Source organism: Heteronotia binoei, chromosome 19 (genome assembly GCF_032191835.1).
Source record: "Heteronotia binoei isolate CCM8104 ecotype False Entrance Well chromosome 19, APGP_CSIRO_Hbin_v1, whole genome shotgun sequence".
Taxonomy (NCBI): domain Eukaryota; kingdom Metazoa; phylum Chordata; class Lepidosauria; order Squamata; family Gekkonidae; genus Heteronotia; species Heteronotia binoei.
This window is the reverse complement of record NC_083241.1, coordinates 381,987-395,654: the sequence shown is the minus strand read 5'-3', so window position 1 is coordinate 395,654 and position 13,668 is coordinate 381,987. Positions and strand designations below refer to the sequence as shown.

The following is a 13,668-nucleotide window of genomic DNA, read 5'->3' as shown; positions in this document are numbered from 1 at the left end:
ATCGGGATGGCTGGGGGCTCTGAGAGCTCTGCCTCCCCCCCCTCCACTGGCTTCCCCAGCCACCTCGGCAGCTGGAGGGGGGGTCCCACAGAGCCTTTCCCTTTGGGCAGGAAGGAGGCAGGGGAGATGGGTCAGAAGACAGTGCCGAGGCGGCAAATATCCTCCCCGCCAGCCGGAAGGAAGGGAGGGAGCCCCTTGATCTGCCCAGACAGGGAGGACGTCTCTTGAGTGGGGGGCTGAGCACTAACCAGGTGGAAGGGGAGGCTGATTTCTGACCCCTGCCTCCTCCCAGGGCTGCCGGTGTGTTTTTGCCCTGGAGCAGCTGGTGGGGAGGAGGGGGCATGCTGGCCCAGCCCCCCCCCTCCAGCAGCAGATGGCGGCTGAGCCTCCCAATCCCCCCTAATCCTTGGCGCAGAGGCGGCCCCCTGGGGCTGAGGAGCTTGTGGGGTGGGCTGGCCAGAGTCCTGTGGGCTGAGGGGTCGAGGTGCAGACCCTCTTGCGAGATGTGTAGCCAGGTAAGCCCACCTGCTGCGGGGGAGGGAGGCCCTGCAGTCCGTCCCGGAGAAGGAGTGAGCCAAAGGAGTTGCCCCCGGTCCCGTGCCTCTCTCCCCCCGCTCAGGTCTGCTGCTGCAGCCCAGCTCCCTGCAGTGCCTCCTGCCCCTGCCGCTGCTGCTGCAGCCTCCACCTGAAGGTGTCCACGGCCACGCGGCTCCTCTACGTGCTCTTCCATGTCTTGGCCTGTGCTGTCTGCTGCTTCCTGCTCTCTCGCACGGTGGTGGAAGCCCTCCAAGAGAACGTGAGTGGGGGTGGGGGGAGGCCTGGTGCTGCTGTCCCCAGCGGTGGCCCTCTGCTCATGCCCCATGACCCCTGGCTCTCCCTTGCACTTGCCTGTCTCAGCGCTCAGCCCTGCCTCCCAAGCCGGCCTCTACCGGCAGCAGCCGCCCAACAGCCCAGGCTGCCTTTCCCCCCCAGGTGCCTCTTTATGCAGTGCTGTGTGAGCATCTCCAGGGAGGGCCCAGCTGCAACCTCCCGGTGGGCTACTCAGCTGTCTACAGAGTCTGCTTTGGCACCGCCTGCTTCCACCTGGGCCAGGCCGCTTTCCTGGTCAACGTCAAGTCCAGCACCAACTTCCGAGCCCTGCTGCACAACGGGTGAGGAGGGGAAGGAGGAGGGCGGCTCTGGACGGGGGGGGGGGCACTTCCTAGCCCTTTGGAGTGGGGGAGGTGTCTGACCGGGGCGGGGGCTCTTGCAGGTTCTGGCTCCTCAAGCTTCTCATCCTGGTGGGTCTCTGGGCAGCAGCCTTCTTCATTCCTGACCGGCGCTTCATCCGAGGTACGCAAGGAGCACCCCTGCTTCCTCCTCCTGAGCGGGAGCCGGAAAGCCTGGCGAGGCCGCTCTGAGGCGAAGGGCCGCGGGGCTGAGCTCTGCCGTCTTATGTGGCTTTGCCCCCTGCAGCCTGGCACTTGGTGGGGGTCTGTGGCGGCTTTGCCTTCATCCTGGTGCAGCTGGTGCTGATCACAGCCTTTGCCCACACCTGGAACAAGAACTGGTGAGGGGGCAGGGCTGCTCCGAGGGAGGGAGGGAGGAGAGGGCTCCCTGGGGTGGGCGAGGCCCTCTGACGCCCTTTCCCTTGCCAGGCTGACGGGCGCCTCCAGAGACAAGCGCTGGTGCCTGGCAGTGCTCCTGGCCACGCTGGGCTTCTACACGGTGGCCGTCACGGCTTTCGCCTTCCTGTGCCACTTCTACACCCACCCTGGCGGCTGCGTCCTCAACAAGGGGCTGCTGGCGCTGAACGGCAGCCTCTGCCTCCTGGTGTCCTTGGTGTCCGTCACACCCTGTGCCCGCCTCCGTGAGTGCTGGGGGAGGGGGCTTGGCGGCATGTGAGTGGTCCCCTCCTCAAAGCCAGAGACGTCCTGGGGGGTTGGGCCTTCCTCCAGGGAACCCTGGATTTCATCCAGCAGTGGAGGTGCCAGCTCTGGGTTGGGAAACACCTGGAGAATTTGGAGGCACAGCCTGGGGAGGAGAGAGACTTCAGTTGGGTCTAAGGCCACAGAGTCCACCTTCCAAAGCAGCCCTTTTCTCCAGGTGATCTCTTTCTGTCCCAAGAGATCTCCAGCTATCACCTGGAGGTTGGCAAGGCTGCTCAGCGGCAAGGAGACCAAGTCCTATGAGGAAAGGTTGAAGGAGGTGGGCATGTGTAGCCTGGAGAGGAGGCGGCTGAGAGGTGATCTGGTCAGTTCGGGTATGCCTTGAAGGGTTGTTCTGTAGAGGATGGTGTGGAGCTGTTTTCTGTGGCTCCAGAAGGTCAGACCAGAACAAACAGGTTGAATTAAATCAAAAGAGTTGTTGGCTAAAGGTTAGGAAGAACTTCCTGGCCATTAGAGCGGTTCCTCAGTGGAACAGGCTTTCTCCTTGGGAGGTGGTGGGTGGGCTCTCCTTCCTTGGAGGTTTCTAAGCAGAGGCTAGATGGCCATCTGACGACAAAGCTGATTCTGTGAACTTGGGCAGATCATGAGGAGGAGGGCAGGAAGGGCTGCATCAGTGCTAAGTAGGACAAGGGGGAAATATGCATGTAAATGTCATGCAAGGGTGTCAAACGTAGGGCTTGCGGGCCGCAGCCAGCCCACCCAGGGCTTCAGTCGGGCCTGTGGCTTTTTCCTCCGCCCCCACCCCCTTCTGTCCTCACCTTTTGAAGCTCTGAGGAGGCTGCTGAAATTCCCAGCTCCTTTTGCCTGCTGCAGCCAAATACAGAATGGATTTTCCACTAAAGTCTTTGTACCCAGATAGAGCACTCTGGTCCCAGAAACCTTAATGGAAAATCCATTCCACATATTCATTGCAACTTTATCTCAGCAGCAAAGTATTTCAATGTAGTGGAGCTCAAGTAGTTTCACTTTCCAGTGTTTGTATGGCCAGTGGAAGCTGTTGCTTCCTGAAGTTGTCTCCTTGCAAACAAAGGCCTGATGCTTTGAGCCAACTTGTCTCTGCTGAATGCATCTGAGAACTGGTGCCTAGTGAGGACTCTCACCTGGGAACCCACAGCCAAAGGGGGATATTACACTGGAGAGCCATTGCCAATCTGGGTAGACCAGGGGATGGGGGGAGGGGAGAAGCTTGCAGTGCCCAGCCATTTCATGTTTTCCTAGCCTCAGAGCATGTTATATTTTTAGTATATATTTTTAGTTTCTGCTGTGATCCTTGTGCTTTTTCTTGCTGCTTTGCTTTAAAAATTGCTTAGCCAAATCCCACTATTCCCCCACCTTTTCATTTTAAACAAGAGTTTTAAGCATTTGTATATATAACTGTGTTTGTATTCTTTATGAAGTTCACATATTTGCCAGCTGGCATGAGATTTTCTGACACACGTGGCCCAGCCCCACAAAACCCCATTTATGTCCCTCGTAACAAGTGAGTTCAGCAGCGCTGTGATGTGTCGAAAGGGGGGTGGGGAGAACACCCAGCATTCCCTTGCTTTGCATGAGCATAAGTCTCTTTAGGGAGCTGGCGGGCTGGACCCTTGGAGTGGAACTGGGCAGCGGGGGTTGAATCTCAGGGGTTGTGGCTTCAAAGGCCCCGTCTTCTTGCCATGTCCACCTCCAGCAGGAGGGCCCTTGTGAGTTCTGTCCAGATGCTGTGGCTGCTGGGGGGGCTTGACTCTTTCCCCCTCTGCCCCCAGGACCAGCTAGTTCGGGGCCCCTGCAGGCCTCCATCATCTGCTGCTACATCATGTACCTGACCTTCTCCGCCCTCTCCAGCCGGCCTCCGGAGAAAGGTCCGAGTCTCTCTCACCTCCCTTTGCCACTCCGGGAGCAGCAGCCGCGTCCCTCCCTGGCGCCCTCTGCTGGCTCCTCCTGGCTGGGAGCGGCAGCACTGGTGCCCTTGGCACAGGGGGGCGGGGCTGCTGAGACCCCTCCCTTGGCACTCCCTGCAGGAGAGTCTCTGGCGCCAGGCTATGCAGCTACGCCAACAGGGAGAAGCACACAGCCGCTGCCTCCCAGAGAGCTCTGAAGGGCCGGATCCTCAGCCTTGCTCACCGCCTGTCTCGTTTCTCACCCACAGTGCAGTACCAGGGGCAAAACCTCACCATTTGCTTCCCCAGCATCGGCAGGGATGGGAACGGGATGCAGAGGGAGAACACGGCTGTGGCCGCCTTGGGAGCAGGAGTCATGTATGCCTGCGTCCTCTTGGCCTGGTGGGTGCTGCCCTCTGTCTCCTGGAGTGGGGAAGAAGGAAGCTTGAGAGAGGGGGATGGAGCGGGGGAAGCCTTCCTCCCCTCATGACAGTTTCCCCCTGGAGCAACTCTCCTTGCTAAACTGACCCCAGCCTCCTTTCCCCACTGCTGAGCTGAGCCACCTGAGGGGGGTCTGTCCCAGCTGCTCTGCTGGGATGCTGTCCAGGGCCGGCGGGTCGAGAGGAGGCCTGGCCCCAAGCCCCAGGGGTGGCTCCCTTCCTCCTCACCCTTTTCCTCTGACTGCAGCAACGAAGCCTCTCTCCTGGCGGAGCTCTTTGGGCCTCTGTGGATGGTCAAGGTCTACAGCTTGGAAGTCAAGGTGGGTGGGGCTGCCTGCTGCTCTTGGTGGGTCCTTGGTCTGTTCTGCCCACAGGCCATGTGCTCACTCCTGCATGACACTTGCAAACGTGGGCCAAAGCCTGCGCCCATTGCCCCTTGCAGGAATGGTTTGGTCCACGTGTGTGCCAGGTAAGCTGTGTGCGCCCTGCTTTCTTCGCTGCCAGACCAATCTGTACCATTGTGGGGGGGGGGAGGCAGGGGGGTTCCTCCTTTTCCCACTGTGAGCTGGAGTCCTGCCCCTGCCCCCCTCCTGTGGCTCTGAGTGGAACTCTTCCCCTTGCAGGAGGCCTCCTGCTGCTTCTGTTGCCCAGCCCGAAGGGAAGAGGAGGAGCGGGCAGGTGAGTGCGGAGGGGGCGCAGGCGCAGGCTGAGTGGGAGGAGCTTCCCAGCTTCTCCTGGCTGGCTCCCTTCGTGCCCCAGGAGAGGCAGGGGGCCAGCTGAGCGTGTGTTCTGAGGAGGAGAAGGGGTTTTTGTCCCTGGCCCAGGGCCTTCTGACGAGGCTGACCGGGTGGTCTACAGCTACTCAGCCTTCCACTTTGTGTTCTTCTTGGCCTCCTTGTACGTCATGATGACCCTCACCAACTGGTTCAGGTAGGCAGGGTTCCTGGCTGCCCCTCCACCCGCAGGGGGCTCTCTGGGGCCTCTGACCAGCCTCTCGCTCTCCCCGCAGCTACGAGAGTGTGGAGCTGGAGACGGCCTTCACCCACGGCAGCTGGTCCACCTTCTGGGTCAAGGTGGCCTCTGGCTGGGCCTGCGTTCTGCTCTACCTCTGGCTGCTGCTGGCTCCTCTCTGCCTAGCAGACTCTCTTCGCAAGCCCCGCCACCCCAGGCAGCGCATTATACGGAGGCGGCGGCAGCGGCGATGTGTGCTTCACCCGGTTGGCGTAGCTGCATAGCCTGGGGCCAGAGACTCTTGCTGCCTGCAGCACCTCCCGCGGGGGGGGGGGGGGAGTGCCCAGGGAGGGGTCTCAGCAGCCCCACCCTCCTGTGCCAAGGGCACCAGTGTTGCTGCTCCCAGCCGGGAGGAGCTGGCAGAGGGCACCGGGGAAGGACGTGGCTGCTGCTCCCGGAGTGGGCAGCAGAAGTTAAAGGGGAGCAGGGAGAGCAGAGAAAACACAGTGGCAGGAGGAGCCCCGGACCCAAGGGGAGAACCGAGGGGTTTCCTTGTCCTGGCAGAGTGATGCTGGTGAAGGGCGCTCTTCCTCCCTCTCCCCCCAGGGGCACCAGTGGTGGTGGAGGAAGACAGAGGGGAGGACGACTGTGGTCATGGACATCCAGCCAGGCCTACTAATAAAGTCATGCTCTGTGCTGCTGCCTGCCTTCCTTGTCTTCTTCCCCAGGAGGGGTGGGGGTGGGGTGGGGGCTGTGCACCCTCACGAGCTTTGTGAGCCTGTTTCCCAAGCAGGGCCCATTCTTTGGGGTTCTGTGCTGTGTTGGGGGTGGGGCAGGAAGCCTAGAATCCCAGCCCTTCTCAAGAGGGCAGAGGGGCAGGGCCCCCCCCCCGGTGGGCTCTGGCAGAGGGAGCCTTGGGGGATGATGACAGCATCAGGGGGTTCAGTTGCACCACGATGTGAAGCAGCCGTTGGCTTCAAGCTGCTGCGGGGTCCGGTTCTGCCCCCGGATTTCCCTGGACGGACACACAGGTGGGATTTGCTTTGAGAGAGGCTTGCATGCCCTCAGAGGGGGAGGATGGGGATGTTGCAGGTTCCCCCCCCCCCAGTGCTTGCTTCTCTACGTGGTGCAGAGAGCCCGCCTGCCATTGTGGTTTCAGTGCAGACTAGGCTCTGGGAGAACCAGGTTCGAATCCCAACTCGTGACACGGAAGCTTCCTGGGGGGCCAGTCACATGCTCTCAGCGTGGCCTACCTTGCAGGGAGGGGTCATTGTGAGGATAAAAGGGGGAAATGACGTCAGGCACTTGGGGTCTTCTGCAAGCTCTCTGGGGGTGGGGGGGTTGACAGGAGGGGGGAGGACAGAGCAGACTAGCCCCAAATGCACCCCCATCCTTGTCCCTCACAATGCTAAGGGCACTTAGGCACGGAAATCCGACTCCTGACAGAGGATGTCTGGGGCAATGAAGAAGCCTCCCTCCCCCTGGCTCCGCTGGCTGAGGGGCACTGGTCCGCTGGCAGGAGACCAATGGCTGGGCTCCCACCCCGAGGAGGCCAGGCCACCCCCTGTTGATTTTCTTTTGAGAAGAAATCAGCCTGCAGCTGCTTGAGAAGGTGAAGGAGGTGGTCTTTCTGATGAAGCGATCTTACACAGAGTCACTCCCACCTCCTCCTGTGGACTTAACTAGAGCAGGAAGGCCCCAGCAGGCAAAAGTTGAAGGAAGGCGGCTTTCTCCAGAGAGGGTGTTGCTAGGAAGACGCCTCCTGCTCTCACAGGGGTGTATGAAGCCTGCCATCCCATAACCAGCCAGTGAAAGAGTGTTCCTGCTTCATCCAAAATGCACAGAGAGCTTCAGAGCAGGGCTGCAGTCAGCCCTCTTCCCTTCAGGACTCCCGGGGGGCTCTCAGGTGCAAGCAGCAGAGGCTGCGCAGGTGTGGAAGTTGCAGTCTTCAGGGCAGGCAGGAGTCCAAACAGGCTGCAGCACAGAAAACCACACGGTCTCCAGCGGAGAGGCTGCTCCTGCCGGGGAGATGGTGACCCTCGTTTGTTCACCTCTCCCCTCTTCCTTTTGCTGGGGTGAAAGAGCCATCGGCCTGACTAGTCTGTCATGCAGAAAGTCCCAGCGGCTGTGCACCGAGCAAAGCAATTTTATTTAATTTATTTTCTCTCTCGGCTTGGCTTCGCGAATGAAGATTTAAGAAGGGTGCAATAGTCCACGTCTGCTGCAGGCTCGCTGGTGGCTGACAAGACCAATGCGGGACAGGCAGGTCCGGCCACAGTGGCTGCAGGGAAAAGTCTGATTTGGGGTTGGTGCTGTAGCAGTGCGATTCTTCCTCAATCTCCTTTTGTCCTCAAGACCAGCTATGCGTGCGTTCTCAAAAGAAGAGACAGCCTGGTGGATGGTGTGCCTCCATGCTTTGCAATCTGAGGCTAGGTCAGACCACTGGTGATGGTTGATGCGACAGGTGCCAAGGGATTTCTTCAAGGAGTCCTTGTACCTCTTCTTTGGTGCCCCTCTATTTCGATGGCCGGTGGAGAGTTCGCCATACAGGGCAATCTTGGGAAGGCGGTGGTTTTCCATCCTAGAAATATGCCCTGCCCAGCGCAGCTGCGTCTTCAACAGCAGTGCCTCGATGCTGGTAACCTCCGCCCGCTTGAGAACTTCAGTGTTGGTCACAAAGTCACTCCAGTGGATGTTGAGGATGGTGCGAAGGCAGCGCTGATGAAAGCGCTCAAGGAGTCGCAGGTGATGACGGTATAAAACCCACGATTCGGAGCCGTAGATGAGGGTTGTCATCACAACCGCTTTGTAAACATTGATCTTTGTGCCTTTTTTCAGATGCTTGTTGCTCCATACTCTTTTGTGCAGTCGGCCAAACGCACGGTTTGCCTTTGCCAGCCTGTTGTCAATCTCCTTGTCGATCTTAGCATCTGAGGAGATGATGCACCCCAGGTAGCTGAACTGCTGGACGGTTTTTTATTTATTTTAGTTAATTTGTATTCCACATTTTCCCAGAAATGGGCTGATGGCGGATAACAACATAATAAAATATCAATTTAAAATATACAATTAAAAGCAATATTATAAAACAGTCAAATAAGCTATATACAAATTATAACAAATTATAGATGGTGGCATCGTTGGATATATTTCACAACATACTGAGGTCTAACTGTAATGAAATTTAGACGGTGGTAACGCAGCAGAAGTGATGTCATAGCAGAGGGGCCAGGCGGTAGAATAGGACGCCCGCTGCCTCAACCGAAGGCCCAGCGGAATAGCTCTGTTTTACAGGCCCTACAAAAAGGTAGCAGTTCAGTAAGGAACCAGATCTCCACAGGGAGCTGATTCCACCAGGCTGGGGCCAAGGCCAAAAAGGCCCTGGCCCCGGTTGAGGGCCAGGGACAGTCAGTAGGTGTTGTGAGCCAGATCTCCATGATCTTTGGGGTACATGGGGGGAGAGGTGGTCCTGTAGATATGTTGATCCCATTAGAACCTACTGCTGTGCTCCCTTTTCATGGATCAAAAGTGCAATGTGGGGAGGGGGCTGTGACTGAAGGGAGACCCCAGGCCCTTGCCTCCCAGCTGCTCCCCCCTCTGCAATGCATCCCCCATGGGGCAGCCTGGGGGGAGCCTTCCTCCTTGCCAGGAAGGGAGTTGCACAGCCCAGGGCTGCCCAGCCACTTCTGGGGGAGCTCAGAGGAGCCGCAGATCAGCTGCGGAGAAGCCAGCAGGGCTACCTACCTGGGAGAATCTGGCGCAGCCTTCCCAGCACCTGCCCAGGAGGCAACAGCGATGATTCACTCGGGCGGGAGGGCACTCCAGGGGCTCCTGGCTCCCACTGGGGGGTCTGCCCCCTTGGCCAGTCCGGGTGAATCCCTTCCAAGTGCCAGCTGGCCCCCCCTCTGCTGCCCAGCCATTCTGGAGAGTTCAGCGTGAAGAGCCTGAGGGAGGGGGCGGAGGAGGAGACACCTGGCTCAGCTCCAGGAGGGAAGGCTCTTGGGGGCCCCCCAACTGCTCCCCTTCCCCCCCCCCCACTCCTTGACCCCCAGCAAGCAATGGGGCATCTGGAGGGCTCCTGGAAATGTGGGGAGGGGGGGCACCTCTGTGGGGTGCAAGGCCAGAGAGAGAGACAGCCATTTTCTCCAAAGCAGCCATTTTCTCCAGAGGAGTTCTGGGTGATCTCCAGGCCCCATCTGGAGGCTGGCAACCCTAAAAAGTGATCTCTAATCTGGAGATTAGCTCTAATTCGGGTAGAGCTCCAGACCACCACCACCACCCCCAACATTGGCAGCCCTAGACTGGAGTGGGGGAACTGGAAGGAAAGCGGGGGCCGATGGATCCATTGTAGACAATGAGGCTGGGTAGGAGCCCCCCCCCCCCAAAAAAAAAGACAGAAGGCCCCCTCTTTCTCCTCCTCCCAGGGACACCCACCTCAGGCCCCCTCCCTGCTGCCGTTGCTCTGCCGCTCACATCCACAGCTCCGGGGCAAGTGTCTCAATAACTGTACAGCCGCCCAGCTGCAGCTGTGGGAGGAAGCCCTGGCCTCCTGCGATGAGGCCCTGCACCTGGATCCCCACACCCCCAAGGCCCTCTTCTGGAAAGGCAAGGTGCGCCTCCTGGCAGGGATGGAAGGACGGACGCGGGGAGGGGGGAAGCTGGAGGCAGCAAAGAGCTGACCTCCTCCTCCTTCTCTGTTCAGCTGCTGGCGGAGCAGGCGGCCACAGAGCTGCTGAAGAGAGCCCTCCAGCTGGAACCGGCCACCAAGGTGAGGAGGCAGCAGGCAGAGGGGGGAGTCCTGTGGCCAAGTATTCTGCTTCCAGGAACACCCCCCCCCCCAGATTGTGGATAGGACGGGGCAACAGGAGATGCTGTACCCACCCTGGCTCCACTCCTAGCCATGGCAGCCCTCCAGGTGCCTCTTCTTTCTTCACAAGGGAAGAGAGCTTCTGGATGTCAGGGAAGGGGGCTGGAACTGGCCCACCCAGGGTTTTAATCAGGCCCACAGGGCTCTTTTCTCCCCCCCTCCTGTCCGCACCCTTTGAAGCTCCAAGGCTGACTAAGTTCCCTGCTCCTTCAGTTCTCGGCAGCAGGAAGCAAAGCTACCAGGAAAATGGGGAGTGGATTTTCCATTAAGGTCTCTGTGCCCAGAGACCTTAAAGGAAAAACCATTCCATGTTTTCCTTGCAACTTTATCTGTTTCTGCAGGGTGTTTCAATGGAGTGGAGACCAATTTCACATTCAGTGTTCCTATATAGACATCTGAAGCTCATGCTTCTTGGAGCTTCTTGTCTCTGCTGAATGGACCTGACCTACTGAGAACTCTAACCTGGGGACCCACAGTCAAAGGGGGATATTACACTGGAGAGCCATTGCCATTCTGAGTAGACCCCCCCTTTGGGGGGGGGAAGAAGCTTGCAATGCCATTTCACTGTTTTCCCAAGCTTAGAGCATTTTATATTTTTAATTTCCGCTGTGATCCTGTTTTATTTTTTAAAAATTGCATTGCCAAATCCCACCATTCCACCTTTTCATTCTAAACAAAATATTTGAAGAGTTTTAAGCATGTTTGTATTTTAAGTTAAAACATATATTTAATTGTGTTTGTCTGTGTCCTTTATAAAGTTTCTCTGGCTTTTCATTTTAAGACACACAGGGCCTGGCCCCACGAAGTCCCATTTGGGGCACATCCGGCCCTCCTAACAAATGAGTTCAACACCCCTGGTGGTGGTTAGGAGCGCTGCCTCTAGTTTGGGAGAACCAGCTTTGATTTCCCACTCCTCCATGTGCAGCTGCTGGGTGACCTTGGGCCAGTAACAGTTCTCGGAAGCGCTGCTCTCTCAGCCCCACCTGCCTCACAGGGTGTCTCTTCACAAAAGGAAGGGAAAAGAGATGGTGAGCCACTCAGAGAAGGGCAAGGGTATAAATCCCATCTCCTCCTCTGAGCCAGAGGGAAAACCTTCCCCTTTGCCCAAGGGGGGAAAGGGCAGTGAGGGGGCCCCCTGCAGTCTCACTCCCCACAGCCACTTGGGGGGGGGGAGGAGTGGCAGCCACGTAACACCTTGACTGGGGGCAGCATAAGCTCCCCCGACCCCGGTTAATTGCCCTTTGTCCCCCCACCGGAGTTGCAGGGAAGCTCCTGGCACTCTTTGCGGGGGGGGAGGGAGGGTATGAATCACCCACCTGCAACACGGAAAGGCTGGGGGCTGCCCAAGCAGCAAAGCTGTGCCAGGAAATGCTGAAGTGCAACCCGCCCCCCCCCCCGGGCCAGATCCTGGGCTTGCCAGAGGAAGCCAGCGTCCCCAGATGACCTAACGCAAAGTGGGGCATCAGTGGCCCCCCCAGCCTTCCTGCCACACTGCCGCCTCTGCTGCTGGGAAGCAGGCCTGCTTTTCCAATGCCTCCCCCCTCCCCACCCCGTATCTCACCCAGCAGGTCCTGCCAGCCGTCAGCAGCAAACAACCACTTGAAGTCAGCCCCGGTCGCCCCCAGCAAGCGTTCCACGCGCTGGTAGAAGGCCCTCCTCCTCCTGCGGTGGGGCCCCCGAATGGCCATAGGGGGCAGCAGGAAGGGGACTCTCCAACCCCGGTGGGGGCCGCTGCTTGCTCTCTCCCTCTCATCTCCCTTTGCCAAGCATGGCCCAAAGGTGGCACCCCCCCTCCTCCCCCCCTTCCCCCAAGACATCAACAGCAAGGAGAAGGCAGCTCTTGGCATCTGCAGACAGCGGCCGGAAGCAAGATGGGCTGAGCCAGCAGGCACCATGAGCAGCGAGGGCACTAATCCCATTACTGCACTGATGAGCCCATTAGGGTAAGCCTTCTCCAGCCTGTGCCCGCTGCACCTAAGACGCAGCCAACCCCAGCAAGTACCAGCAACGATGCACAATTCCCCACCTGTTTCTCCGTTCTGAAGAACAGAAAAGATGAAAGCATTCCTCCTCATGCTTTGCCTGGAATTGGGATTCCCCTCTAGACCTGCCGAGCCTAAAAGGGGGGTGGCCAAATGGTGGCTCTCAAAGCCCCCCCCCCCCGCCCAGCTCTCTTTAAAGCACTTCTCCCAGCCAAGCCAGCCAGCAGCTTGAAGGAGGCATTTAAAATTGCTTCCCACCTCCCCCTCCCCATCTATTTGCCTCCCTTCCTGTCTGGCTCCTCTCAAACATCCGACATTCACATCTCGCAGCTCTGAGATCTGCCATTTATTCTGTGTGGTGTTGCAGAACAAGGTAATTACGCTTCCTTCTGCCTCAGCATCCTCCGGCCACCCAGGAAAGAGGCTCTCAGGAGCTTCCCTCAGACATCCTGCTTTAACCCCAGCATCCACCCAGCTTCAGAGCAGTCGGGGGCTCAGGGAGGGACTCTACTGAGCATCAGGGGCACCTGTGTGCTGCCACCCAGAACATACCGAGCAAAGTTGGGACTGCGTTGGTTCTGACCCATCCCTCAGGGACTCTCACTGAGTGGAGAGTGACTGGAGACCCCATCTGGGCCAGGTGCGGGAGCAGAAGCCACCAGGGAGGGACAGGCAGCCCTCCCCCTCCTCTGGATGTCAGCCACACCCACCCACTGAAGCCAGGTGCTTCCTTTGGCAGGCAAGGCCAGCACTGCTGGGAAGAAGAGGCACTGCTCCCTGGCTGCTGGGAGCCGCCCCAAAAGCTCTTCCCCTGAAAGGCGGCAAAGCCTTCCGCCCCCTGGAGGCTGATGGAGGAGCCAGTCCAACCAGCCCAGGGCTTCAGGCTGCAGTCTGTGCCTGCCGCTGGGCACACCCCTCTGGGAAAGGAAGCTGCTGCCACCTTGGCACTAACCAGGGGTGCAGGCTGCTCGTGCCTCTTCTCCTCACCCCCTCGTATGTTGCTGGGCGTGCTGCCCTTCTGCAAGCGAAGCACCCACTGTCCTTGAAGGCCAGAGAGTGCCGGCTTCCCCCCTGCGCTTCCTTGACTGCAGGGAGGGCCCCAGACGCTCAGCTGAACTCTGTCCCCTCTCCTGTGGTGTGGAAACAAAGCTAACTGTGGCACACGTTTTAGCAGACGGGAGCCCAGGAAAGCGTCAGCTCCTCCACCTTTCTGCAGAGATGCCTTGCTGGCAGAGGCTTCAGCCACTCGGGCATCTTCCTGGGAAAGCACAGAGCTTAGAAGGAGATAGCAGCTGCAGCCAGACAGACTCTGACAGACTTTCCCCATTCTCTGGCCCGACATGCAGCAAAAACCAGATGCCATTTGATCTGAGAACTAGAAACACATCTCTTGCAAAGGACACAAGCGTTGTACACCCCAGGGTGTCTCAAGCTGTATTCAGACTTAGTTCTTCTTCCCTTGTTTTTGAATTGAGTGGCAGATGTGTCTAGGGCCATGGAACATCCAGTCCCCCTCTGCCCAGGGATAGGAAGAGGAGAATATGCCCCGTGAGCTGGGGAAGTCAGCTTCTCCCCTTCCGCAGTCTTTAGGCAGCAGCCCTGCTTCAGGACATCCCCCTCCTGGAGCAGGCACACACC

The 13,668-nt window shown here is 58.7% G+C and overlaps 1 protein-coding gene across 1 annotated transcript; it reads left to right on the top strand.

Moving 5' to 3' along the window:
• The first annotated feature begins 503 nt into the window (after positions 1–503).
• SERINC4 (serine incorporator 4) lies at positions 504–12,488 on the top strand. Its single transcript, XM_060260348.1, has 16 exons — positions 504–515; positions 620–796; positions 973–1,151; positions 1,253–1,332; positions 1,456–1,549; positions 1,638–1,849; positions 3,677–3,772; positions 4,060–4,192; positions 4,478–4,550; positions 4,854–4,908; positions 5,055–5,160; positions 5,240–5,447; positions 7,088–7,222; positions 9,606–9,791; positions 9,884–9,949; positions 12,429–12,488. The coding sequence occupies exons 1-16, from the start codon at positions 504–506 to the stop codon at positions 12,486–12,488; spliced, it is 1,872 nt and encodes a 623-aa protein (XP_060116331.1).
• The last annotated feature ends 1,180 nt before the right edge of the window (positions 12,489–13,668 follow it).